Source organism: Stigmatopora argus, chromosome 5, assembly GCF_051989625.1.
Source record: "Stigmatopora argus isolate UIUO_Sarg chromosome 5, RoL_Sarg_1.0, whole genome shotgun sequence".
Classification (NCBI taxonomy): Eukaryota; Metazoa; Chordata; class Actinopteri; order Syngnathiformes; family Syngnathidae; genus Stigmatopora; species Stigmatopora argus.
This window is the reverse complement of record NC_135391.1, coordinates 21,071,994-21,099,211: the sequence shown is the minus strand read 5'-3', so window position 1 is coordinate 21,099,211 and position 27,218 is coordinate 21,071,994. Positions and strand designations below refer to the sequence as shown.

General features: G+C 44.4%; 1 protein-coding gene across 10 annotated transcripts in view; it reads left to right on the top strand.

The window, feature by feature from the left end:
* Positions 1-27,218, top strand: part of c5 (complement component 5) — a 182,521-nt gene that overhangs the window by 12,338 nt on the left and 142,965 nt on the right. For 4 of the 10 annotated variants that reach the window (XR_013300197.1, XM_077599914.1, XM_077599920.1 and 1 more), the window contains exons 2-7: positions 9,246-9,375; positions 10,065-10,130; positions 10,205-10,358; positions 10,426-10,496; positions 19,546-19,643; positions 19,722-19,804. Coding sequence is in view for 9 of the 10 variants with exons in the window: in XM_077599914.1 (XP_077456040.1) it covers positions 9,246-9,375; positions 10,065-10,130; positions 10,205-10,358; positions 10,426-10,496; positions 19,546-19,643; positions 19,722-19,804 (602 nt within the window). In the remaining variant the exon portion in view is untranslated. Of the gene's footprint in view, positions 1-6,956; positions 7,045-9,245; positions 9,376-10,064; positions 10,131-10,204; positions 10,359-10,425; positions 10,497-17,045; positions 17,162-18,627; positions 18,783-18,905; positions 19,044-19,545; positions 19,644-19,721; positions 19,805-27,218 lie in introns of those variants that run through there. The other 6 variants (XM_077599915.1, XM_077599916.1, XM_077599922.1 and 3 more) reach the window with 6 other exon arrangements.

Genomic DNA, 27,218 nt, shown 5'->3' with positions numbered 1-27,218 from the left:
GACTATCCCAATTGACTCCGGGCCAGAGGCGGGGGACACCCTGAATCGGTGGCCAGCCGATCGCAGGGCACAAGGAGACAGACAAACATGCACACTCACACCCATACCTAGGGGCAATTTAGAGTGTCCAATCAGCCTACCATGCATGTTTTTGGAATGTGGGAGGAAACCAGAGTCCCTGGAGGAAACCCACGCAGGCCCGGGGAGAACATGCAAACTCCACACAGGTGGATGTGACCTGGATTTGAACCCAGGATCCCAGAGCTGTGAGGCCGACGCGCTGGGACAATACATATTAATGAAAATATTTATATTCATGTTAATGAACATACACATGTAAATATGTAAGATTGTAGTTGAGGGCTAATTTCAATCTTTAGTCCCTTGTGTAGGTTGAAGATAGACGATAACTCATACGAGAAACACACACACGTAGCACAGTTTTAGACAGCATTGTGATCACAATTTTGTTCGTTTAACAGTCAGGCTTTAAGATGATTGGCGAAGAGTTTCAGAGACGGTAGTTCACGTATGTTAATTGGTATTGAGTTCCAGGTATTTGCGGCACGGACAGAGAAAGTGCTTTGGCTGGAAGCACTGTTTTTGAAAGGAACTACACAGTCACCTCTTGAGCCAGCCCTTATTGATGTATTGGAATTTTACAAAATCTTGCAGTGGAAAAGGGACTTTGTGTTGGAAGATTTTGTAAACTAAGGTAGCATCTTCTTATTTAATCCTCTTCCCTATATTTTGTCGCACGTTCAGCCACTTCTTGGCAATCGTGATGCCCCCCCACCCCCCCCCCCCCCCCCTCCCCAGGAAGTGGCATCAGGGTAGCTGGATATATTGTAGTGCACCTCTCTAGTGTGAGATGTGGTATCGACAGCAAGATGCCCATACTAGACAAATGCCTAGCCAGCAAGACAAAAAACCCATGTCCGTCTGTGACAACAATGCAGCCACCGCATGTGGAATCTACGGGTTAAAGAATGAAAGATCACTATCATAGAGCTGCTCTCCACAGTGAGGAAGCACACAGGCTACCTTATCTTGCTTAGATGAAAAATAAGCAACAGGCCTCATCCTCCCCCCGAATTCTTGAGTCAACACAGATGCCATAAACCCCCCTCTCCAGTCCACCATTGGCACAAAAGGCTTGCTATAATGTTCCACTAGACGCCAGTTTCAAATTTCACAAAGCTTTATCAGCTTCTGCTGTCTATTTGAGAGCAGAGCTCATTTACACAATCGTCATTCATTAATCTAGATTTTCAAAGTGGCGGTGCCTGCACGAGCAGCGGTCAGAGGCTGTCTATACTTGTACACTCTTTTCATGTGTTTTGTGTGTCTTGTCTCAATTTGTTCGTCAAAACCGGACTTTAAATTCAGCTATAACCGTTTTGACTTATTAAACATTGGTTACTAGCAGCGACATAAGGTTTCTAGCGACTTTCACTCGGAACATAACATATCACGACACTAGAGGCCGCCCCGTGGTTTATCGGGTCTAGTTGGCGAAAGAGAAGGCGTCAGGGAAGAAATCACAAGCGAGGCTGTCGAGCGGGCCTTTTGTATAAGCTCGGGAAACACCCACTCAGACCTCCGCTGCCGAGCATATATCTCTCCAACATCAGATCCATTGTGAACAAAATTGATGATTTGGAATTATAGCTCGCTGCTTATCGCTACGTTCGCGAATGATCCATGCTAATAATCACAGAGACATGGCTACACCCACAAATACCCGATGCTACCGTGCAGCTAACAGGCCGCACGCTACTCACATCAGACAGGACGTTCGACTCAGAAAAAAAAAGAGGTGGTGGGCTTTGCGTTTATGTGAATGAGGGATGGTGTAACAATAGCACAGTTCTGGTCAGACACTGTTCCACCGAGACATCAAATTCATGTCGATGAGATGCAGACCCTTCTTTCAGCCCAGAGAGATAGCCGTTGTTATCATCACTGCATTATACAGCCCACCGAACGCTAAGTTAAGTACTGCTCTCTCCCTACTAATGGACACAATAAACAATCACTAGAACGCCTACCCTAGTGCCGCACACAGTTGCGGGAGATTTTAATTAGGCAAATCTCAAAACCAACTGTTCTGCTAAAATTTTACCAACACGTGAATTGTCCAATAAGAGAGGATAAAACTCTGGATCATGTTTACTCGAACATCAAAGGTGCATACAGAGCCATACCACGCACACATGGGACAGTCAGATCACGTCTCTTTGTTCTTAGCCCCAGCTAAACTCCCTTCTCTCCTCTTCTATACTCCCTGTACCCATACGACTGTACACCGACACACCACTCCAAACCCATCATCAAATTTTCCGATGACACCACTGTGGTCGGACTCATCTCAGGGGGGATGAGATTGCCTACAGAGATGAGGTCAACAAACTGTCTTCGTGGTGTTTGGTGAACAATCTCACACTAAACACCATGAAAACTAAAGAAATAATCCTGGACTTTCGCAAACGCAACACAGATCTGGTCCCACTCCTCATAAATGGAGTATGCGTAGACAGGGTCCTGTCCTTCTAATTCCTGGGGGTCCACGTCACGGACAAGCTCTCCTGGTCTACCAACACCACGGCAGTGGGGAAGAAGGCCCAGAAACGATTCCATTTCCTGAGGGTACTCAGGGGAAACAACTTGCAGTACCACCAATTTTGTTATATGCAGCTGTGTATAATGACAATAAAGGCTTTTCATTTTGATTTGATTGACTTTAGCCGAAAATCAAAGCCACAAAGGAGAACCATTATGACATGCCCTGACAACGCCCTCACCCAACTCCAAGACTGCTTTGAACAGACACAGTGGTAAACTTTCCACCATGAAGACCTGGGAACCTTTACAGACACAGTACTGACTTTGCATGGCTACGGTCACTGTGGAGAAGGCTGCCAAAACAAGGGGAAGATAGAAGGGCAACTTGACGACCCGCAGGACTAAGATGCGGCACTGGCAGATCCACCGAAGATGCAATAACCACCGCCCTCCAGTCATCTTGAGAAAAGAGGCAGCTATGTCAGAATGCTTTTCATCGACTACAGCTCAGCCTTTAACACCATAAGACCTACCCTGTCCAGCTTCTACAAATTCCGGTGCCTTAGAAGGGCAGAGAGTATTATTAAACACAATACGCATCCTGGCTTCCACGACTTCAACTTGCTGCCACCTGGAAGGTGCTACAGAGCCATAACAGAGAAAACAAACAGGCTCATGGACAGTTCCTTCCCAAGAGCAGTCACCATACTCAACTCGAGTTCTACACCTTGGACCTAATCGAGTCTCATTACTACTATTTATACTGCTTATTTATTATGTTGACCACTTATTTATATATTACTATTTAGTGATTATTTATTTATCATTACTATATATTGATTATTTGTGTTTGTTGTTTTTGGATTTTGGATTAGAAAACTTTATTCATCCCGTATTCGGGAAATTTCGTTGTCACAGTGGCAAGAGGGTGAGGATGCAGAAATAGGAAAGGCATTCTAGACATAAATGGATAGGTAATAAGTAAGTTAATAAATAAATACATGAATAAATATATAAATAAGTGTGATGCTGATATATATATATATATATATATATATATATATATATATATATATACATGTACATACACATATATATACATACATACACACACATATATATATATATATATAAGCACATATATACACACACGTAGATGTACATGCATGCATACGGTAGGTCTTAACACAGCCATTTTTTGTTAAAGAGCCTGACAGCTGATGGGAGGAAGGATCTGCAGAAGCGCTCCTTCCTTCAATGAGGGTGTCGCAGTCTATTGCAAAAAGAGCTTCGGGGGGATTCCACAGACTCCTGCAGGGGGTTGGAGGTGCTGTTCATGATGGACATAATCCTGGTCAGCATTCTCCGCTCTCCTGCTTCCTCCACAGAGTCCAAAGGACAGCCCGGAACAGAGCTGGCCCTCCTGACCAACTTATTCAGCCTGTTCCTGTCCCTCTCCGTGCTCCCGCATCCCCAACAGAGCACTGCATAAAACACTGTAGATGCCACCACAGTGTCGTAAAAAGTCCTCAGCAGTGTCCTGCCCTCTCCAAAGGACCGTGGACTCCTCAGTAGGTAGAGGCGGCTCTGGTCCCTTTTATACAGGGCATCTATGTTTGTGGACCAGTCTAGTTTGTTGTTGAGGTGAACATCCAGGTACTTAAAATTCTCCACGATTTCAATGTCTGTACCCTGGATGTTCACCTGAGTGGTCTGTTGAGAAGATTGTTGCGTCCATAGCGAGTGGTGCACTATCAATCTGCTGACCTCACTCAGACCTCGTCCGATAAGGCGCTAGCATGACACTAGGCTAGCGTATGTTATCCTAGCCGCTAGCGTACCTATGTTATGCTAGCAGATAGCATATGTTATGCTATCCCCTTGCATATGTTAGCTAGCTGCTAGCGTATGTTGGGCTTGGCACTAGCGTATTTTTTTCAAAGACAGCATGAGCAAAGCTAAGTTTGATCATGCTTTATTGAGGTCAAAGGTACACTCTGATAGAAAGAGTTCAGCGTTCAACATGCTAGGCTCTACTGTGTCAGAGTTGTGTATTCCGGGAACTTAATTCCAGCTTTGGCGAAAGCTCGAACAGTGCTGGCCGACACTTGCGCCCAGTCATTCACAATCCATTGTAACTCGCGACATGCATCACTCCCAAGCCTTTGATTCTCCTCGCTGTTATATCGGCATCGACAATTCATTCCAAATCGTCACGCAACTCGTGCAACGCTGCCTGCCTGAACTATAATGTTGGCCATCCGTTAGCAAATCCAATCATTCACACCCGCATTGTGTTGTCATTCACGCCAGGCATTTCCTCTGTATAACTCTGATATGCTGTTTCTTTAAGTATTGAGTGTTTTTGAGGGTTAAAGCGCTGCAAGTGTGACATGTTAAAGTGTATATCGATATTCGATTATTGATGCCTTGATGTGCATACCACTAGTTTTGACTGGATGTATATCGCAGTGGCGGGCCGTCAGGGCCTTCAAGGCCTTCTCTGCTGGCCTAAGAAATATCTGAATCATATTATATTTTGTCGATCAATACTTATTATTCCAAATGGTCTGTTAGCTTCCTTTCATTGCTTTTCCCCCTGGTTGCACTGCTTTGAGATGTGTGTTTTCATATTGAAGCATTTAACCAATCACATTAAGGACAGTTTTTTCCCCACATCCATCAGACATCTAAACTCGCGGTAACATAACACACATTCCCTTCTGCGGTAATATAAAAAGAGGTTTTGGGTGGTGATCTGCCTCCTACTAGCTGACTGAAGTAAGGTAAGTGGAAGACAGTGAGAGGTAAGCGAGAGGTAAGCGACCTGTATCCACAATAGCAGAATGCCAATTACAAGTCCGTACTAGATTTAGGTCTTTTGCCGAGTAAACGTAGCTTATGGAGAAGCACCATAAATTTTGTCACACGCAGTTTCTGCGTGTGATGACAAGTAGGCTTTTTGTGTTGTGATAACTACAACAGGGGCCTATGTCCGATTATTATTATTATTATTATTTCAGCCATTATTTGTTGCCAGGATCAGAAATCTGCCTCAAAGCCTTCACAATCAGTTCTGCGGGCTCTGCTGCATTAAACAAGACTGTTGCTTTTAACCAATCAGATTTCGAGTTGGCAACCCCACAATGGTTTTTCTTAAGCATTGGCATTTTGCTGGCTGGGATACGTCATTGCTTTCACCAACTATTATTGGCTTGCTATAGAGAGTAGGCGGGCCAAAGCCATAGTGAGGCAGCCAGAGATCGCAAACTCCACCCACAATGGCCCACAGAGCAAAACAAATGGATTTTGTTGCAGATTTGCTCACAAAGCTATTTTCCAGACTGACTTTTCCAGAAAACAATGGACATCATTAAGAAAGGGAGGTCAACTCCGAAGCTAGCAAGCCTGTTACAGCCAGGAAAAGGGTGTATGTGCTACTTTCAGTGCGCTAACTTAGCTGCACAAGCAAATATATTGTGTTGATTTAAAGCCATTTTCAAGACGGACTATGCCGGAAATATGACAGGACAGCCTCGACTTTCATCATTAGCTTCAATGGCGATAGAAAAGAAGGAAGAAAGAAAGGAGGATGGATATTGTGTACAGTTAAAAATGATTTTTGGTGAGTATAATATGGCTATATTCCTAAATAATATTTCAATTGTGGGCCCGATTCTGATATCTGAAAAGCTCCAGTGTTTGTATTTAAGCTCCAGTGTTTGTATTTAAGCTCCAGTGTTTGTATTTAAGCTCCAGTGTTTGTATTTAATCACAAAATGCTGCTAGGAAGTGGATTTTACCCCAGTTTAATTTTTGCCGTTTCGCCCTTGACGTCCATCATTGTCTTTTCCAGTGAAAAATCACCCCCCTGGCCTGGCTGTAATGTCTCAAAAGCTCCAGTATTTGTATTTAATCAATAAAGGCTGCTAGGAAGTGGATTTTACCTCATTTTAGTGCATTTTTTTTTGCCGTTTCACGTATGGATGTATATGGTCGTATCGACATTCATTGCTGTCTTTTTACCGGGGAAATGATACTCCAGGCCCAGTTCTGATTTCTAGAAAGCTCCAGTATTTGTATTTAATCAATAAATGCTGTTTTCGGCGGGATTTTAAACCATTTTCGGGTAACGTTTGCCCGTACGCCATTGACGTTCATCGCTGTCTTTTCCCGGGAAAATCACCCCCCTGGCCTGGTTTTAATGTCTGAAAAGCTCCAGTATTTCTATTTAATCATGAAATGCTGCTTGGAAGTGGATTTTACCCCATTTTTGTGCATTAATTTATTGATTGTTTTCTATGTGTCGCAGCTGTAGCTGCAGTAGAGGTTTTATAGCCATAAAATAGTTTTTGAGGGTTGGATTGATACGTTGAAGGTGCTACCAGAAAATGCACGGACCGCCACTGTCTTCATATCAGTAAAGCTGGATTGAGGAAGCAACAATGAATCACTGTGATTATTTCTCCGTGTTTCAAGGTATGCTGGTTGTTGTAGAGGCCGGTTGAGTTTGTGGTTTGCAATATACACTGTTTAGCGTGTGAGAGAGAAGATAATGTTTAGGTACTTTTGAAGTGCGAGCGTGAATGTGCGAGTCTCGGGTCATGAATATGTATGTAACATTCAGGACACTACCTTTGGCCACCATTACCCTGTATAGTGTCTATGACGGTTATAGCAAGGAATTTATGTTATCGATATTTCATTGTTTCCCCAATCGAATAGATGAGAAGGACTTCTTGAAGTTGTATAAAGAAAAGATAACACAAGTTATGACCGTATACTGAACGGTATCTAACAGTATCTAAATACTGTTGAAACGATCTAAATACTGTTGAAACGATCTAAATACTGTTGAAACGATCTAAATATTGTTGAAACGATCTAAATACTTGTTGAAACGATCTAAATATCTAATATCAAAATATCAATAAGAGCACTGATTTAACCCATCAATAAGAGCACTCATTTAATGGCTGCTGCCATCGACTGTCATAGGCGTCCAATGAACCTTCATTCTCTCTGGGAGAATGGATGGGAGAATCTCTCTTAAGGTAGAAAATGGTTAAGAATGCCCAGAAAAGTGTTCCAAACGCGGAGTAATAGTTTTTAAAACTGCATTTAATGATTAAATACAAATACTGGACCTTTTCAGACATTAATTGGGGGTGATTTTCCCGGGGGAAAGACAGCCATAAACCTCGGCGCGACCAAATGCGACGTCCATTTGCGAAAGGGCCTAAATTTCACAAAAACGGGGTAAAATACGCACTTATTGATGAAATACAAATACCGGAGCTTATCAGACATGACTACCGGGCTCTGGGGGTGATTTTCTCGGGGGGAAGACAGCTATAAACCTCGGCGCGAACAAATGCGACGACCATAAATACGCACTTATTGATGAAATACAAATACCGAAGCTTATCAGACATGACTACCGGGCTCTGGGGGTGATTTTCCCGGGGGAAAGACAGCGATAAAAGTCGGCGCGACCAAATGCGACGATATGCGACCATTCGCAAAAGTGCCCAAAATGCACTAAAATGCGGTAAAATCAGCACTTAGTGATGAAATACAAATATTGGAGCTAAAATGACAGTCGATGGCAGCAGCTGATGTGTTAAATGAGTGCTCTTATTTCTCCCAGAGAGAATGACGGTTCATTGGACGCCTATGACAGTCAATGGCAGCAGCCGATGTGTTAAATGAGTGCTCTTATTGATATTTTGATATTATATATTTAGATTGTTTCAACAGTATTTAGATCGTTTCAACAGTATTTAGAGTCTAAATACTGTTAAAACGATCTAAATACTGTCTAACTAAAAATATACTAATACTTTTATTTGTTTGATAAAAATGACCATCTAATCTAAAGTATTTCAACATTGCAAGTTCTCCCAGAGAGAATGAAGGTTCCCAGAGAGAATGAAGGTTCATTGGACTGTTTCAATGAAAACACCATCTGCTATTTAATAAATTGACAGTAGATGGGAGCAGCCGATCAGGCGACCAAAAGACCGGCGACAAAAAAGACCGGCGACAAAAAAGACTGGCGACCCAAAAGACGACGACCAAACTTCCGGGCAACCTAAAGACCGCGACCAAAAGACCGGCGAACAAAAGACCGGCGACCAATCGACCGCACACGAATAAAGTTATCCAATCCAATCCAATATGCTTTTGATTCATACATTATCTCAGAAATACCACATGTGATGATTTTCTTAAGATTTTCCCTTCAAGTAACACATTTGTACTCCCTATTAAAACCATGAATAACGAGGTGTTAATTGAGAATCGCGGGGCGGCTTATATGCGACAAATTGTAAAATTGAAGAATTTTAAGGCAATTTTAAGGGTGCGGCTTATACAAGTAGGCGGCTTATATTCGAGTGAATACGGTAGTTTTGCCCACATCCTTGTTTCTGCCTATTAACCTACACGTACCCAATTCCTCACATAAGTATGCTAAAAGACGGGACTGGCCTACGGGATGTGGAAAAGGTCAACATTTATTTTATAAAAAATTATGAATTTGCAAATTTTTGTTAATGCTGTTATTAATGTGCTTAACTGACACCATTCTATAACATTAATGCCACTTCTATGACCCTATGCTGAAGAATTTGTTTGAATTGTTTTGACACAAATCTGATTCCATACGTTTCTTTCAGGTACTTGGTGAGCACCCCAATAGCTCTGCATATTGATGCAGAGGAGACAGTTTTGGTACAGATGTTTGGGCTCACACGAGAGGTCAAGGTATATGTCTTCATCAAGACCTCCATGGCACCAGACCACCAGGTTTGATCAGTCACTCACTGATTTACCCTTAACTCAATCCAGTCAACCATCTACCCTTAACTCAATCCAGTCAACCATCTACCCTTAACTCAATCCAGTCAACCATCTACCCTTAACTCAATCCAGTCAACCATCTACCCTTAACTCAATCCAGTCAACCATCTACCCTTAACTCAATCACTCACCGATCTACCCTTAACTCAATAACTATCCCATCTACATTTAACTTAATAATTCACCCATCTAGATTTGACTCAATCACTCCCTCACTCAACTGACCCATGTATTTCTTCCTTTTTTTCATTCATCTTTCATACTGCGCATCCTCCCAAGGGTTGCTGTAGCTTATTCCATCAGACTTGGGGAAAAAGGCAGACTACACCCTAGATTGGCCGCCAGTCAGCCAGTCTGGCCGTACACTGAGAGACCGATGGCCATTCACACTCACAAATATACCACCAACCAGCGGTGTATAATGACCATAAAGGCTTTTGATTTGATTTTTTAATCAGCCCGCGCCTGCCCACACCGAAGACAGGCGGGTGAACCACCACACCATCAGGCAGCTCTATTCCTCCCCATTCTCTCACTCACTTCGTTAATCAGTATTACATTCACTCCTCTCAAAAACACAATTACAACACATTCAAGCCTGGATTCTTTAATCTCTCAATCACCCTTTTCTGCAGATTCTTTCCCATCAGATGATGAGCCTGAACCATGAAAACCACCATCAGGCCATTGTCTCTGTGCGGGTAAGCGAGGGCAGCTCACGGTACCTTAAAATTCATTAGAGACTTGCTAATTTCTCATTTCTCCTTCCATTCAGATCTTTTCAGATCAGCTAGACAGCACTGTGGATCATGTGATCCTTCATGTGCAGTCAGTAACGATTAATCAGCATCTGCTACTTCCTGTCAGTCGGCAAAATGGCTTCTTGTTTATCCAGACTGACAAACCTCTGTATACACCTTTGCAAAATGGTGAATAATGCACTGTGTATTTTGGGTGGCAGTAGGGTGATTCTGCTTCTTGTTTCTATGTATGAAGTGAAGGTGCGTGCATTTTCGCTCAACCAGGAGCTTCATCCAGCCAATCGCAGTGTCTCCTTCACCTTCAAGGTGAGTAATTTGCTAGGCCTTCACTCTCTTACTTAATAACACATCCATCCATTCCATTTCTCATTCATTAAAACATTTGCTCACTGACTACCCCATTCATAAGCACACTCATTCACTCACCTATATAATCACTCTTTTACTTCAACACTCATTTGTTTGTGTGCTTATTATCTCTCCTACTCAATGGTTCATTCACATGCAAACTCATGTACATAATTCATTCCATCACTCTTCCTCCACTCCTTATAACTGTTTCCCCAAATCATTAATGCATTGATTTGCTTACTTCTCAATCATTTTACCCATTAATCATCCCACTCATTTTATTCAGTCATCCATTCAATAATAATTAATTCATTACTTTTTCCATTCATAGTGTTGTGAAAAAAATCACAATGTATACTTACATTTTAGCGGAAAAGAGAACTCCAGTTTATTTCTGCACACAGTTCAAATTGTCAGCACGTAAACATATGAGAACATAGACCCAACAGTTCTCCTAATTTCATGATAACAGGAAATATCACGATTTCTTCATAACAGGAGCTTTTTACACTAGCATCATAGCAACTAACTAACTGTTGTGCTTACACCAGCTACATTGACCTTCATCACTTTATGTAGATAATTAACTTGGACTGCACAGCAAACCCTCTCTCCATCATGCTCTTGATCACATCCATAAAAGTTTAACCATGGCATCAACACCGTTTAGAATGAGTTTATTATCTATTCACACTTTCATGCATTTAGAAACATCCACTCACTCACGCATACATTCTCATCAAGCCTTTAGCCACTAGACCTTTCACATGTTCAATCACTCCTCCTACTCACATACCTGTCAACCTCTGCCGATAACTGCCCTTATAAATGATTATGATTCCCCTTACAAACCCCCCAAAAACCTTACAAACACCGTACGACTCGTACGGTGTTTGTAAGGTTTTTGTGAAATTATAGACTGACAGTCAAATACAATGAAACACTATGAGTCCCCTCATAATCAATTTCTCAGGCCAACATTCTTTATTTGCAAGAGAAAAAGAAAACCTCTGATCATATGACTGCCATATGTATATATATATATATATATACATATATATATATATATATATATATATATATATATATATATATATATATGTGTATATATATACATATATATATATATATATATATATATATATATATATATATATATATATATATATATATATATATATATATATATATATATATGTATATGTATATATATCAGTGGTGTGCCGTCAGGGCCTTCAAGGCCTTCTCTGATGGCCTAAGAAATATCTAAATCACAGACTGATGTTAATTATATTTTGCCCATGAACACTTATTCAATAATTCCAAATTGTCTGTCAGCTTCCTTTCATTGCTTTCCCCCTGGTTACACTGCTTCCAGATGTGTGTTTTCACATTGAAGCATTTAACCAATCACATGTCAGCCATTATTTGTTGCCAGGGTCAGAAATCTGCCTCAAGGCCTTCACAATCAGTTCTGCAGGCTCTGCTGCATTAAAAAGTGTCGATAAGACTGTTGCTTTAACCAATCAGAATTCTATTTGGTGAGACCAAGGCCTTCTCGCAGGTGTAGGGATACGTCATTGCCTTCTCGCAGGCGTAGGGATACGTCATTGCCTTCTCGCAGGCGTAGGGATACGTCATTGCCTTCTCGCAGGCGTAGGGATACATCATTGCCTTCTCGCAGGCGTAGGGATGCTTTCACGAACTATGATTGGCTAGTGATAGAGTGGACGAGCCAGAGCTACCAAACTGTATCTGGAGCGAGCTGCACAAGCAAATATATTGTTGTGTTGATTTAATAGCGGTTTTGTCAACCCGCAATGGCTGAAGAAGGAGAAGAAATGGATTTGTTTGCAGATTTACTGTCAAAGCCATTTTCAAGACAGACTTTTCAAGAAAAAAAACTGGACATCATTAAGAAAGGTCGGACAACTCCAAAGCAAGCAAGCCTGTCAGAACCGGGAACGAACATTTTCATCACAAAAATCGAATAAAAACCTATGCCAGAAATACGACAGGACAGGCTCGACTTTCAGCATTAGCTTTGATGGCAATAGAAAAGAAGGAGGAAAGAAAGGACGATGGATATTGTGTACAGTTAAAAATGATTTTTGGCGAGTGAAATATGGCTATATTCCTAAATAATATTTCAATTGTATGAGGTTATTATTGATTGGATTGGATAACTTTATTCATCCCATATTCGGGAAATTTCATTGTGACAGTAGCAAGATGGTGAGAATGCAGATACAGGAAAGGCATAGTTACACATAGTTACAAGTTAGACAGTACAGTAGCAAAGGCAGCAGAACAACAAAGCAAAAGCACAAAGTAGAAAGCAAAGCAAAGTAAATGGGATCATTAAGAATCACCAAATCAAATCATTAAGACAGAAAAGCAGCAAAAACACAAAACAAGCAAGAGTGGATGGAGCTACCGCCACCGGCTGCCACTTGAATGGCGCCATCTTGGTTGCGTAGCAAAAACGGATAGACTCAAGAAAAATATGTTGTAAAGATGATTTTTTATGTATCGCAGCTGTAGCTGCAGTAAAGGTTTTATAGCTGTCAGGAGCAGCCCGTTTGTTCCTCCTGCCATGCCGTCAGAGAGAGCGGCTGCGGTCAATCTGCTGACTACTTCCTGTTTTGGTATTTAAAGATCAATGAGTCCTAGTACCATTGTCGTATCGTTACCGCTGTTCCTACATGCGCCCGTTTTGGTTCCAAGCCACTGTTGATTTGTAGATCCCAGTTGATTTATTAAAGATGTTGTTTGAAGCTAACTGCCTCGATTCCCCTCCTGCTTCCCGCACCTTGGTCCTAATCCATTCACGATCGCGCCGAGTTGTCGTGGCGCGATCGTAACAGAACGATCCGACCATAATGGACCCAGCGGGAGGCCACCCACGCTCGCGCCGACGCTCTCGTCGACGGCAGCCACCCTTCTCGAAGCCCCCCGACCACATGGATTCAGCGAGAAGCTCCCCGAAATCTTTCGGGGAGTTTATAATGGACACGCGGTGGTGTGGGCACCTCAGAGACGTTCTGGCAGCGGAGGATACTCGACTAGGAGGTCATTCTGAGCCTCCATCCACCTTTAAACCCACCTTTCGCTCAACGCGTCGCACTGGGCTGCCAGCACAGCTAAGTCATAATACCCAAGTTCCGACACCCCCAGTTCATCGCCCAAGTTATTTGAACTCCAGCGAGTCTTTTCCTCAATGGAGGGAGAACCCCCAGCCTCCATCGGCCCCGTTGGAACGCCAAATCTTTGTCGGTTGGGACTCTGACTTTTCTGAAGGTGAGGACGACCGGGAGCTAATTGATTTGTATGCTGGAGATTCGGACTCGGACAGTGATTTTCTAAGCCGATTCGGACTCCATTACGCTCCACCGGAGGACGTTGACCCATACTCCTTTTCCGATTACTCCGACCTGGATTACCCCGACCAGCATCTGCCATGGACCACCACGTGGCGGCCGGCGGGGAGGCTCAGGTAGGAGTTTCGAGCACAGCCCGGCTTGTCTTCTTGGGGTGCCGCAGCAGCGAGGTCTTTCACCTTGTCGGCTGGCCATCTACAATGGGCCACCACGTGGCGGCCGGTGTGCTGTGCCGTCCTCCCGGAGGAGGCGGCGAGCGCCGCAGGGAGAGGCGGAAGGAGGGTCTGGACGCTCGAGCCCCTGACCAAGCTCCTCGCTCGACCTCGCCCGTCCAAGTTCCTCACCCGACCACGCCCATCCAGACGCCTCGCCCGATCATGCCCGTCCAGACGCCTCGCCCAACCACGCCCGTCCAGACGCCTCGCCCGACCACGCCGCTCCAAGCTTCCCAGATTCCGGTGCCTAAGCCACGCGAAATACTTCCTTTGCCACCTGGGCCGCCAGTCGCACCCGTGCCGAAGCCACGAACCAGGCTTCCGGTGCCGGTTGGCCTGCCTAGTTCCAGTCTGCCTAGTTCCGGTCTGCCTAGTTCCGGTCTGCCTAGTTCCGGTTTGCCTAGTTCCGGTCTGCCTGGTTCCGGTCTGCCTGGTTCCGGTCTGCCAGGTTCCGGTCTGCCAAGTTTCGGTCTGCCAAGTTCCGGTCTGCCAAGTTCCGGTCTGCCAAGTTCCGGTCTGCCAAGTTCCGGTCTGCCATGTTCCGGTCTGCCATGTTCCGGTCTGCCATGTTCCGGTCTGCCATGTTCCGGTCTGCCATTTAACGGTCTGCCAAGTTCCAGTCTGCCAAGTTCCAGTCTGCCAAGTTCCAGTCTGCCAAGTTCCAGTCTGCCAAGTTCCAGTCTGCCAAGTTCCAGTCTGCCAAGTTCCAGTCTGCCATGTTCCAGTCTGCCAAGTTCCAGTCTGCCAAGTTCCAGTCTGCCAAGTTCCAGTCTGCCAAGTTCCAGTCTGCCAAGTTCCAGCCTGCCAAGTTTCAGCCTGCCAGGTTTCAGCCTGCCAGGTTTCAGCCTGCCAAGTTCCAGCCTGCCAAGTTTCAGCCTGCCTAGTCCCGATTTGTCATGTTTCAGCCTGCCTAGTCCCACCCTGTCAAGTTTCAGCCTGCCTAGTCCCACCCTGTCAAGTTTCAGCCTGCCTAGTCCCTGCTGTCAAGTTTCAGCCTGCCTAGTCCCACCCTGTCAAGTTTCAGCCTGCCTAGTCCCACCCTGTCAAGTTTCAGCCTGTCTAGTATCTCCCTGTCCGATTTCAGCCTGCCCAGTTCCTGGGTGCCCGGTTCCCGCCTGCCCAGCTCTTGCCCGCCCAGCTCTTGCCCGCCCAGCTCTTGCCCGCCCAGCTCTTTCCCGGCCGGAAGAGGCGGCGACGCGCCGGGGCCCCTGGACGAGGGGTTCGGCCACGGCGAGAGTGACTCTCCGGCGCCCCTGGACGAGGGGGCCGGTGACGGCGAGAGCGACTCTCCGGCAGCCCTGGACGAGGGGGCCGGCGACGGCAAGAGCGAATCTCCGGCGCCCCTGGACGAGGGGGTCGGCGGCGGCGCAAGCAACTCTCCGGCGCCCCTGGACGCGGGGGGCGGAGCGAGCGACTCTCCGGCGCCCCTGGACGAGGGGGGCGGCAGTGGCGCGAGCGACTCTCCGGCGCGAGCGACTCCGGCGCGAGCGACTCTCCGGCGCCCCTGGACAAGGGGGTCAGCGGCGGTGCGAGCGACTCTCTGGCGCCCCTGGACGAGGTGGTCGGCAGTGGCGAGAACGACTCTCCGGCCCTCCCGGCCGAGGGGGCTGGCGGCCCCCCGAGCAGCCAGGGTAAGGTGCCCATAGACCGTTCTATGATTCTGGTGTCTGTTAAGGGCAGGGGGCTTGGCCAGCACTTAAAGGACCAGCGGGGAGGCCCGCTGGACCGGCTACTCCCACTCCTCTCCAAACGCCGACATGGACGCCCGCCGGATAGGCCTCTCCTACGCCTCATCTCAGGCCTGTGCAGATGCCCGCCTGACCGCCCACCTCGACATCTCGTCACCGGCCGGCGTGGACGCCCGCCGGTTCGGCCACTCCGACGCCTCGTCCCAGGCCGGCACGGACGCCCGCCGGAGCGGCCACTCCCACACCTCGCCACCGGCCGGCGCGGACGCCCGCCGGACCGGCCACGCCTCGTCATCGGCCGGCGCGGACGCCCGCCGCACCGACCACTTCCTCGCCTCGTCTCTGGCCGGCGCGGACGCCCGCCGGACCGGCCACTCCCACGCCTCGTCACCTGCCGGCCCGGACGCCCTCCGGACCGGCCACTCCCACGCCTCGTCACCGGCCGGCGCGGACGCCCGCCGGACCGGCCCCTCCCTTGTCTCTTCACGGGCTGGCGCGGATGCCCACCGGATATATATATATATATAAGCTTGTTTTCCAGCAGACAGAAGTGGGTCTTAATTTGAATATTAATGGGTGTGTTCCAGTTTAAAAGGAACATCCAATGTCCTCAGCTGTTTTGATCAATTAGGCCAACCCTCTGGCTTTGTGGAAGTAAACAACTGCAAGACACACAGGAACTCTTTGCTTATAGACCAAACACCAGTGGGTTTTAACTTAAACAATGTTAGGGTAGAGATCTCAAAATATAACACATCCTTCTGAACTATAAAAACACGATGTTTGGACAGGAAAATATATTGTCACCCTTTGAAGCGTTCACTACAACTGTATAACATTGTCTAGAAAACATAATCCAGGGCCATATACTATGGCAGACATGGGCAAACTACGGCCCGCGGGCCATATACGGCCCGCGGGCCATATACGGCCCGTTAGGCCTTTTAATACGGCCCGCCGACGTTGTCCAAATTATGATATATATATATTTTTTTTGCGGTCAAAATACAGGAAATCATTGGATGACCTGCATGAGCAATTCTGCCGTTGGTTTTGTGATTTGGGAAAAATTGACAGCTGGTGTAATTTCCTTTCTCACAAGACCCGAAAACGGTTCCACAGGAGTTGCAGTTGGAACGGATTGATCTCCAATGTGACAAGTTCAACTCCCTGAAAGTCTCGGAGTTTTAGGCTTCATTAAGTGCAGCCAAATTTCCAAACATCCAGAAGATGGCACAGAGGATTCTGGTGTTATTTGGCTCTACATATGTGTGTGAACAGACCTTTAGTCTGATGAAAACCAAGAAAGCACCCCATAAATCCCAGATGAGTGATGAGTATGTTCATACTTTAGTCCTTTTTTTCTGTTTAGGTTTCATATGTACTGTTAACGGATGCAGTTTTTATATATACAGACACTCCCCTACTTATGAACATTCGAGTTACGAACAACGGTACATACGACCATGTCTGCGCATAGGTTTTTTTGTTTTCCACCCCCTTTTTTTCCAAGATGGTGCCGTCACGCGGAAGCCAGTGACAGTAGCTCTGTATATTCTTATGTTTTTCGTGTTTTACAGCCCTTCTATCTTTTTTAAATTACATTTTAATATTTCTTAATACATTCCTCTTTACTTTACTTTGTACTTTCTACATTTTACTTTAATGTTTTTACAACTTCCTTTGTTCTGTGAGCCTGGCTTCTTTCGGCTACTTCTTGTAGTGCTTCTTTCCGCCGCTAATACTGACGCCTGGCGCTGTGGATTCGACGGTCGTTCGTTAAATGTTTTTTTCGGTACAAACCAATGCAGGTTACTTATACAAGCCTTAAACATACAAATGCACTTATATAAACCTTCAATATACTTATATAGGCCTTAAACATATATTATAATACAAAATATAGCACTGAATCAACTTACGAACAAATTCAACTTATGAACAATCGCTGGGAACCTAACTCATTCGTAAGTAGGGGAGCGTCTGTATCGTATCTTGTGCTGACCCGGCCCGCCTGTCAAATTTTTAAAGTCAATGTGGCCCCCGGGCCGAAAATTTTACCCAACCCTGGCTTAGAATGATCCTTTTGCATATGGCTTTTGCGACTGCAATGGCGTCAGCTTTCTTGCATGGGCATATCTCAACCCAGTTGGTAAGTGTGTCAATGATCACAAGACAGTACTTGTATGTGCCACTTTGGTTCAGTTCAAGGAAATCCATGTTCAGAACCTCAAAGGGATATATCCCTGTTTGCCTTGTTCCGCGCTTGGGTCGTTCATTGCCTTGAGAGATGTATCTACAGCAGGTGATACAGTTTCTGCAAAAAGTTTTAAAGTAGGTTTGGAGACCTCTGGGAACATGCATTGTTTGTTGTACTATACTGATCATCCCTCCTGTTGAGACATGGCTCCTCCCATAGTCTGGCAGGCCCATGATGTATTAGTCTAGTATGGCCTGTTTCACGGTGTTGAAAGCTTCTTCAGCAGGTGGAGTCCATTCTACGTGATCTGACAGATTAAGGTCTTTGTCACTTATCAGGTCCATTAGTGGCTGGGTTATTTGTGCGACGTGAAGGATCCATCCTCGACAGTAGTTGGCTAACCCGAGGAAAGCCATGACTTGCTTCTTGGTCTTGGGTCTGGGTGCATCTCTGACGGCCTTCTTCCTGTTGTCTGGTAGCCTTCAACCTTTTTGTGACAAGAGATGTCCCAGAAATGTGACTTCAATCTGGCAAAATTGAAGCTTGGATAACAAGGCCTTGTTCCCCGTCTTTTCCAGGTGTTGGAACACTCTAAAGGACCGTTTACGGTTTTCTTCTGCTGTTGGGCTTGCAATTAGGTTGTCGTCCACAGAGATGAGGACTTGTGTGGACTCTTGATGTGGATGGTAACTCATGCATCTCTGGATCTCTGTGGAGAATATGGTTGGGCTGTCGCAGAATCCTTGTGGCAATCTGGTGTAAGTGGACTTTCTGTTGCCAAAGGTGAAGCCGAACCATCCTTGTGCTGTGGCATCCAGTGGTATTGAGAAAAACGCATTACTTAGATCAATGACGGTGAAGTATTTCTGTGATGGTTTCAGTTCGTTCAGCAGTGTGTAGGGGTCTGGGACGTTGGGAGCACGGGACTTCACTGCTCTATTGACTTGGCTAGATCTTGGAATATCATCCATCCTCCCCCTGGTTTCTTTACGGGAAGATTGGCGTACAAACCAATGCAGGTTACTTATACAAGCCTTAAACATACAAATGCACTTATATAAACCTTCAATATACTTATATAGGCCTTAAACATATATTATAATACAAAATATAGCACTGAATCAACTTACAAACAAATTCAACTTATGAACAATCGCTCGGAACCTAACTTGTTCGTAAGTAGGGGAGCGTCTGTATCGTATCTTGTGCTGACCCGGCCTGCCTGTCAAATTTTTAAAGTCAATGTGGCTCCCGGGCCGAAAAGTTTGCCCAACCCTGTACTATGGTCACAAATTACTGTGACCAGGCTACACAAACCAAGGATCCTTAGGAGTAAACACTTTTGATCACCGAGCGTGAAGCTATACGTGCCTACAAATTGATGAGAATGTATATTTTGAATATATTACATAATTTACAAATTTACATATTCACTTTTTAAAATATTTTTCCCATACATTCACTTCCTGACTGAATGATTTGACTGTGTTGTTTTTGTTCTTGTTATGGTCTACTCAACAGGATCCTGACCATCTGACTGTAGATGTGCGGGAGATGTTAGACCTGAACAACGGGATCCTGTCCTTGCAGAAGCCCTTTAAAATCCCCCTCAGACCCAAGTACTTATCCGGGAGCCAGAATCAGAATCTTATTAGGTCTCACACTCTTTAATAATTAAGAGTCTGATGTCATTTTAGGTTAGGAATCTGGTCCATTGAAGCCTCATACTTGGATCCCTTCAGCACAAAAGCCACGACACACTTTGAGATTAAGGAATATGGTAAATCGCAGTCCAATGGCAGTGATTTCCAGATGGGGTCGGGGGTGTTGTTTGTGGATAATCTTTCATCGCTTAGAGTAAGTGGGTTGGGATTTCCCAAAGAAAAAAATAGGACCGGCAGGTTTATCATCCGTCCATGTAAAAATTAGAAGTTCACATAGTAGTTGTTCTTTTTGGGGAATCAATTTTTTAGATCCTGTCCTTTGGTTTGCTTTGTGCTGGAGTACATCGTACTTGTTAGGCAGCATGGTGAATTATACTTTTTATTCATTCATTCATTTTCTGAACCACTTTATCCTCACTAGGGTCACGCGGGGTGCTGGAGCCTATCCCAGTGGACACCCTGAATCGGTGGCCTGCCGATCACAGGGCACGAGGAGACGGACAACAATTCATGCTCACACTCATAACTAGGGGCAATTTAGACTCTCCAATCAGCCTACCATGCATGTTTTGTTTTGGAATGTGGGAGGGAATCGGAGTACCTGGAGAAAACCCACACAGGTCCGGGGAGAACATGTAAATTCCACACAGATGTTGTGCATCTGATATAATCCTTATAAACTGTGATTTATGGATGTGTGTGTGGTTATGTTATGATTCTCTCGCTACGTTTGTCCACACTGCATCGTAGAGAGTTGAAATTGGCCAGAAACGTCAGTCGAATCCTAATAGACGAGTCAATTAATTTCTTCTTCTGTAAACTCAATCGTTTATTTGTTAAGACTGAAATCCGGGTTTATGTATGAATCATTGTTTTTACATGATATCCCTAAACGCACCGCGTGCCCGATTGGTTGTAAGATAGGCTGCCTTTCCATGTCATTCACAAACATCATTTTCGGAAGAATTTCCGCCAGCGAGTTTCCAGGTGCTCCCCGAAACACTTTTTTTTCCTTTCGTGACAGGAAGACTCGGCGAAACATGATGGTGCTGGCCGCTAACCCAATTTAGTTGTACGGTCGCCGGTCTTTTGGTCGCCGATCTTTTGGTCGCCGGTCTTTTGGTCGTGGATCTTTTGGTCGCCGGTCTTTTGGTCGCCGGTCTTTTGGTCGCCGATCTTTTGGTCGCCTGTCTTTTGGTCGCCCAGAAGGTAAGTGATAATTACCATTTAAATCATTGCTCAAATTCCCTAAATACAAACTGCGAATTACTATTTAGTCATACTTAATGCCCTAGTAATTATTAGGCTAAAGAAAAGCTCTAAATTTCCCGGACTTTTATTGTTTTTTGTTGGAGAACTTGTTAAGACCCTGACTGACGTAGCTTCTTAAAGGGACAACGCATGTACATACAAACTCTTATACACTCACACGTCGGCTCAGTTAAACTGCTCAGGGCCATTGTTGGCTTTTATTGATGCGTAGACCGTGTTGTTTTACCTTGTTTTGTCGCCGGTCTTTTGGTCGCCCGTTGTCGCGGTCGGGGCGACCAAAAGACCGCGACCAAAAGACCGGCGACCAAAAGATGGAGACCAATTGACCGTGCACACGCCCTTTCACGTTATTTCCAAAAGTCATTTTCGGAAGAATTTCCGCCAGCGAGTTTTCAGGTTCACACACGCGCACCCACCCACACAACCTTCCATAAATCACACTTTGTAAGGATTATATAATTGATAAAGCGTGATTTATGGATGGGTGGATTTTTATGTTAACATTCTCACGCTACGTTTGTCCAAACCGTGCATCATAGAATGTTGAATTTTTTTATGGTAGCCAGAAACGGCTTATTGAATTTCTATAGTATATAAACTCAAGCTTTGTGCATTTGCAAGGATTAACGATGACTATGCCTGACCAAAAATATGTTAACTTGCTGCTCTCTTGTGGTAGGTTTAAGTGAGGGTGGTGCTTCCCCTTTTTTAAAAAGGAAGACCGCAGGGTGTGTTCCAATTAACGAGGAATCACACTCCCCAACCTCCCCGGGAAGGTCTATTCTGGGATACTGGAACAGTGGATCAGCTCTACACCCTCAGCAGGGTCCTTGGAGTGTCATGGGAGTTCGTCTTCATGTGCTTTGTGGACTTGGCAAAGGTGTTCGACCATGTCTTCCAGGCAGTCTTTTGGCGGGTACTCCAGGAGTATGTGGTTCTGTTAGCTTCATCAGGCCGTGAACAGTGGATCAGCTCTACACCCTCAGCAGGGTCCTTGGGGTGTCATGGGAGTTCGTCAAATCAGTCTTCATGTGCTTTGTGGACTTGGCAAAGGTGTTCGACCATGTCCTCCAGGCAGTCTTTTGGGGGGTACTCCAGGAGTATGTGGTTCTGTTAGCTTCATCAGGCCGTGAACTCCCCCTGTGCATTTTACTCCCGCCGCCTCAGCTCAGCAGAGGGAAATTATGACATCGGTGACTGAGAACTGTTAGCTGTCATCCGAGGAGCTGGAGGAGTGGAGGCACAGGTTGGAGCGGGCGGAAGCACCATTCCAGATCCTCACTGACCACAAGAACCTGGAATACCTTTGGGCCGCCAAGCGCCTCAACCCACGCCAGGCTCGCTGGGCTATGTTCCTAACACAATTTGACTTCACAATCACATACCGCCCAGGCTCAAAGAACGCGAAGCCCGATGCCCTGTCAAGGCTCCATAAACTAGTGGATGATGGGGCTTCTGAATAGCCAATTCTCCCAGGAAACCTGATTAAGGGCGCATTGAGATGGGAGGTCGAACAGCTTGTTCAAAGGGTGCTAGTATTGAAGCTAGAAAAGAATGCACACTTGGACAGCAGTGAGACAGGAACAAAGACCCACTTCATTGAACATCGCAACATCTTTTAAGCAGTATAGTGAAGGACATCCGCCGCCCTTCGCTATCGCGTCTGACGTTGAGGCACAGTATAGTGAGACCGTTAAGAACATCTGCAGTCCTTTGTCATCACCTCGGCACCGTCTAGTATCTTAAAGGTCAGCTTGACTCTAGCTCATGAAGACATGTTGCTATCTGCTACAGTAGGTGTTATTTAGACTAACAGGCACCTCAATATTCCACAATATTCCCCCCTTTTGTAGTTTCTAAATACAAACAAAATGTGGCAGGCCACAGTTCAGATCAGTTCAGTTCCTTGGACTTTCAATGCAAGTCCCGTTGTTTTCTTTTATTACCGCCCACAGGATTATTGTGCCTCTGTTAGAACGGCATCCAGATGATCAGCACAGTGTCCGCTGAGGCAACCCCAGGATAGGAAAGTCGTCCCTCGTCGTCCTGAGATAGTGGCTCGTCACGCCACATTTTGAAGTTGGGCGCTCGCTACACCTCTTCCCATCGTCAGCCTCCCAGATGGATCCTCTTTGTTTAGACTTCCAGGAGTAAAGTTTATTAGAAAAGTCAGGTGTTCTTGCACCTCTTTGTTTATACCTACTAAGGCTATCAGGAGTAAAGCATTTACTTCGTTGCAAGTAGGTATGATACTAAAAATGATGAGCAATGCAATATCAATAGTTAAGCAAAAGTGTATTCTTCGTTGCAAGCAAATGTATAATAATATAAAATAAAATCTTGACATACCCCCCTTTTATCATGAATTTGCATACAATCTAATACCCTTATGCCTATGTATTTTATAACACATTTTTATGACAAATATAATTACACTCGGGAGGGAATGTGCAGGTCTGCTATTTACCCGAATCCCCCTTTCTTGCAGGTCAGGTCTTAAAAACGAAGAACAAAATCAATCTTGTCCAATTCACATGCCGTCAACAGTAGGCCGTGTAATAAGTTGATACAATTCTTGCAATCTGGAATTTGTAGGCGCATTTGCCATGGTTATAAGTCAACTTAACAAAGAACGTAAGCAGGGGATAAGACAATGCCCACACAATGTCAAAGTAGTAGCAAAAACAGCCATTGAGATCACCACAGAGAAGGCCAATTCTTCACACTTGCCAAAGGTCTTATCCCACCAGTCTGTCCAGGCAGACAATTCCACTCCAGAATGCCTCCTCATTTTTTGGTTCAGGGTCTGCAGGCCATCATCGGCTCTGGTTAGGGACCCATCGGGTGATGTGTCGTTGGGAATAAAGGTGCAACATTGATCTCCTAACATTGCACACACGCCCCCTTGCTCCGCCAGAAGCATTTCAACCGCTTTGTCCTGGAAAGCCATGAGACTGGTGGCTGCTGCAATAAATAGCCAGACTGGCTTTGCCCGTGTGCAAATTCACTACCTCTCACCAGTGAACATGTTATATTCACGTAATTTAACATTCAGAAACAAATGAATACATTTATATTTCTTAATAGAATTGAACCAACACTCCCGATGTTCGCAAGGATTAATATTTTAAGCCTGGCTATATAACTGCGCCCTTACATCAATTAAACCACGTAACTTGCATACTAATCAAGGATTCTTAATACATTCAATAACAAGCATCGCATTACACATTCAACCAGTTGTTTGCAATAAAAATATCCCACTCTAGTAGCTTTTTGAAAGAATTTAACTTTACATTGTCTTTGTAGTTTGTTTATCATCTCCTTTAAACTTTTCTTAATCAATGTTGTTCCAATAGTTAAAAATAAGAATCTAGTTAAATTTCTCTCAATTATCAACTTCAACATCAAAAGATGAAAACAATTACAAAAACAATTTACAGTTAATTTCAGACATTAATTGCCAGGGCAATTTACTTCCATGCATTCAAATCAATTTGCATAAATGTAAGTGTTAACAAAAGCATACTGAATCCAAAGTTAGTTCTGGTTCAAAAGGGTTAGGGTTAGGGTTACGTTCACAAAAATTATTTCCTCTCTGGTGATTTATGAATTACATTTTGCTATGGGTGATCTTCCATGGTATTGATGAAACTTGTGGCATACTCTCCAAACATTCAAATTCACACAAATTATTCATTTTTCTTCTAGATTTTTAAATTTTAGCAAATGACTCTTCTCTTTAGATTACCATTAAATTTGCAAGACTGATTTTGTCAACACATTTTCCAAATTACACTTTAAGGATATTCATCCTCTTTTCCCAATAAATAGTTCTGACCAAATGACCCCTTGTGGGTAGTGAATTAAATTCAATTTGCCTTTTAAAATCTACAGCAAATCATCCACCCAAGCCAAAATCTGGCCATTTATGATCCAGGCAAAAACTCAATTTTCCTGGTACAGCGTTGTGGGATGAGAAACCAAGGCTCTAATTCCATTAAAACATTTTCCCTTTTTCGTCCAAATAAATCCTACATTCAAATGTATTAGTGCTTACTATATTAATATTAATTCATAATAATTTTGATAATCGACTCAAGCTTTTGTCAAAGTATCCCAATGTCAGATCCCATTTATTCCTATCTATTGGAATTGAGTAAGCAAATTAGTTGACTATATTTTCGCACTTTACACAGGCTCGAAAACTCTTACATTATTTTTCAAGTCTAAATATTTACCTTATCTGATTGAAACAATTATACCAGTTTCTAAACATTTGACTTGTTAAATCCGCAAATGTATGTATTAGGTTAGTTATTAACTATGCATCTCTTAAGTCATTCAGCAATCAATTCTTTATATTATTAACTCGATTGTAACCTTTTAATGGAGCAAGTTTACTGTGTCCAATTCATGGTTGGAGACCATTACTTTTGTTTTATTTGCCTTGTCATCTAATTCCCATTGCGTTGTGATCAATGGTAATTTGTATGGTCTACCCAATTAAATTTGCCGGAACTTTCGACCCATTTTAAAAAAACATCTATGATAAATAGACTGGGTCACTCACTGTTTGGACCAGTCTAGTTTGTTGTTGAGGTGAACACCCAGGTACTTAAAATTCTCCACAATTTCAATGTCTATACCCTGGATGTTCACCTGAGTGGTCTGTTGAGGATTCCTCCGAAAATCGATGACCATTTCCTTTGTCTTACTGGTGTTGATGTAGAGGTGGTTTTGCCTAGACCAGTCAACAAAGGCTGTGATGACTCCCCTGGAAGAGGACTGGGAGAATGTGTTATGGTCAGATGAAACCAAAATAGAACTTTTTGGTAGAAACAGGTTCTCGTGTTTGGAGGAGAAAGAATACTGAATTGCATCCAAAGATTACCATACCCACTGTGAAGCATGGGGTTGAAACATCATGCTTTGGGACTGTTTTTCTGCAAAGGGCCCAGGGCAACTGATCTGTATAAAGGAAAGAATGAATGGGGCCATGTATCGAGAGATTTTGAGTGAAAATCTCCTTCCATCAGCAAGGACATTGAAGATGAGACGTGGCTGGGTCTTTCAGCATGACAATGATCTAAACACACAGCCAGGGCAACAAAGGAGTGGCTTCGTAAGAAGCATTTCAAGGTCCTGGGGTGGCCCAGCCAGTCTCCAGATCTCAACCCCATAGAAAATCTGTGGGGGGAGTTGAAAGTCCGTGTTGCCCAACGACAGCCCCAAAACATCACTGCTCTAGAGGAGATCTGCATGCAGGAATGGGCCAAAATACCAGCAACAGTATGTGAAAAGCTTATGAAGAGTTACAGAAAACGTTTGGCCTCCGTTATTGCCAACAAAGGGTACATAAAGTATTGAGATGAACTTTTGGTATTGACCAAATACTGATTTGCAAATACATTCTTTAAAAATAAAAATAAAATGATTTTCTGTTTTTTTTCCCACATTCTGTCTCTCATGGTTGAGGTTTACCCATGTTGACAATTACAGGCCTCTAATCTTTTCAAATAGGATAACTTGCACAATTGGTTGACTAAATACTTATTTGCCCCACTGTACACTCCGCTGTCCTGCTAAAGCTGAAATAACGTTCAAGCAGACATTAAAATTAACTTGCGGCCGCTGGCTTCATCCAACCAGTTCACACTTGTATTAGCTTCCAGACCAAAAGCACTTGAGTTTCTTCCACGAGACAAACAGCTCGGAATAATGGCCGCGGGTAAACTTCCCTCTTTCTTTCTTCCTTCCTTCCAATGAAATTCCAGTCAGCTGTTTAACAGCTTTGACTCGAGTCCTTTATTATATAAAACACATGAAGACTTTTCGTGTTCGTGCGAGTGGAGTCTCGTCTCCTATCTTTTTGAAAACACAGGTCCTTTAGCCTGGGAGGTTTTTAGAACCACGGCATTGGCGCCAGCCACTCACACAAACACCGTATTGCAAATCAGATGGTAAGAACTCTTACCTCTTTTACGGCCGTTGATTTTGCAATTCGGTGTCCGCCCGAGCAGCCAGCCTTTGATGCCTTCCACTTCGGTTCCTGATTCCCTGACGCCAATTATTGAAGCCCGAACAGAGTGCACACTTGGACAGCAGTGAGACAGAAACAAATACCCACTTTATTGAACATCTCAGCATCTTTTAAGCAGTACAGTGAAGGACATCCGCCGCCCTTCGCAATCGCGTCTGACGTCTAGGCACAGTATAGTGAGACCGTGAAGGACATCTACCATCCTTTGGCAGCGT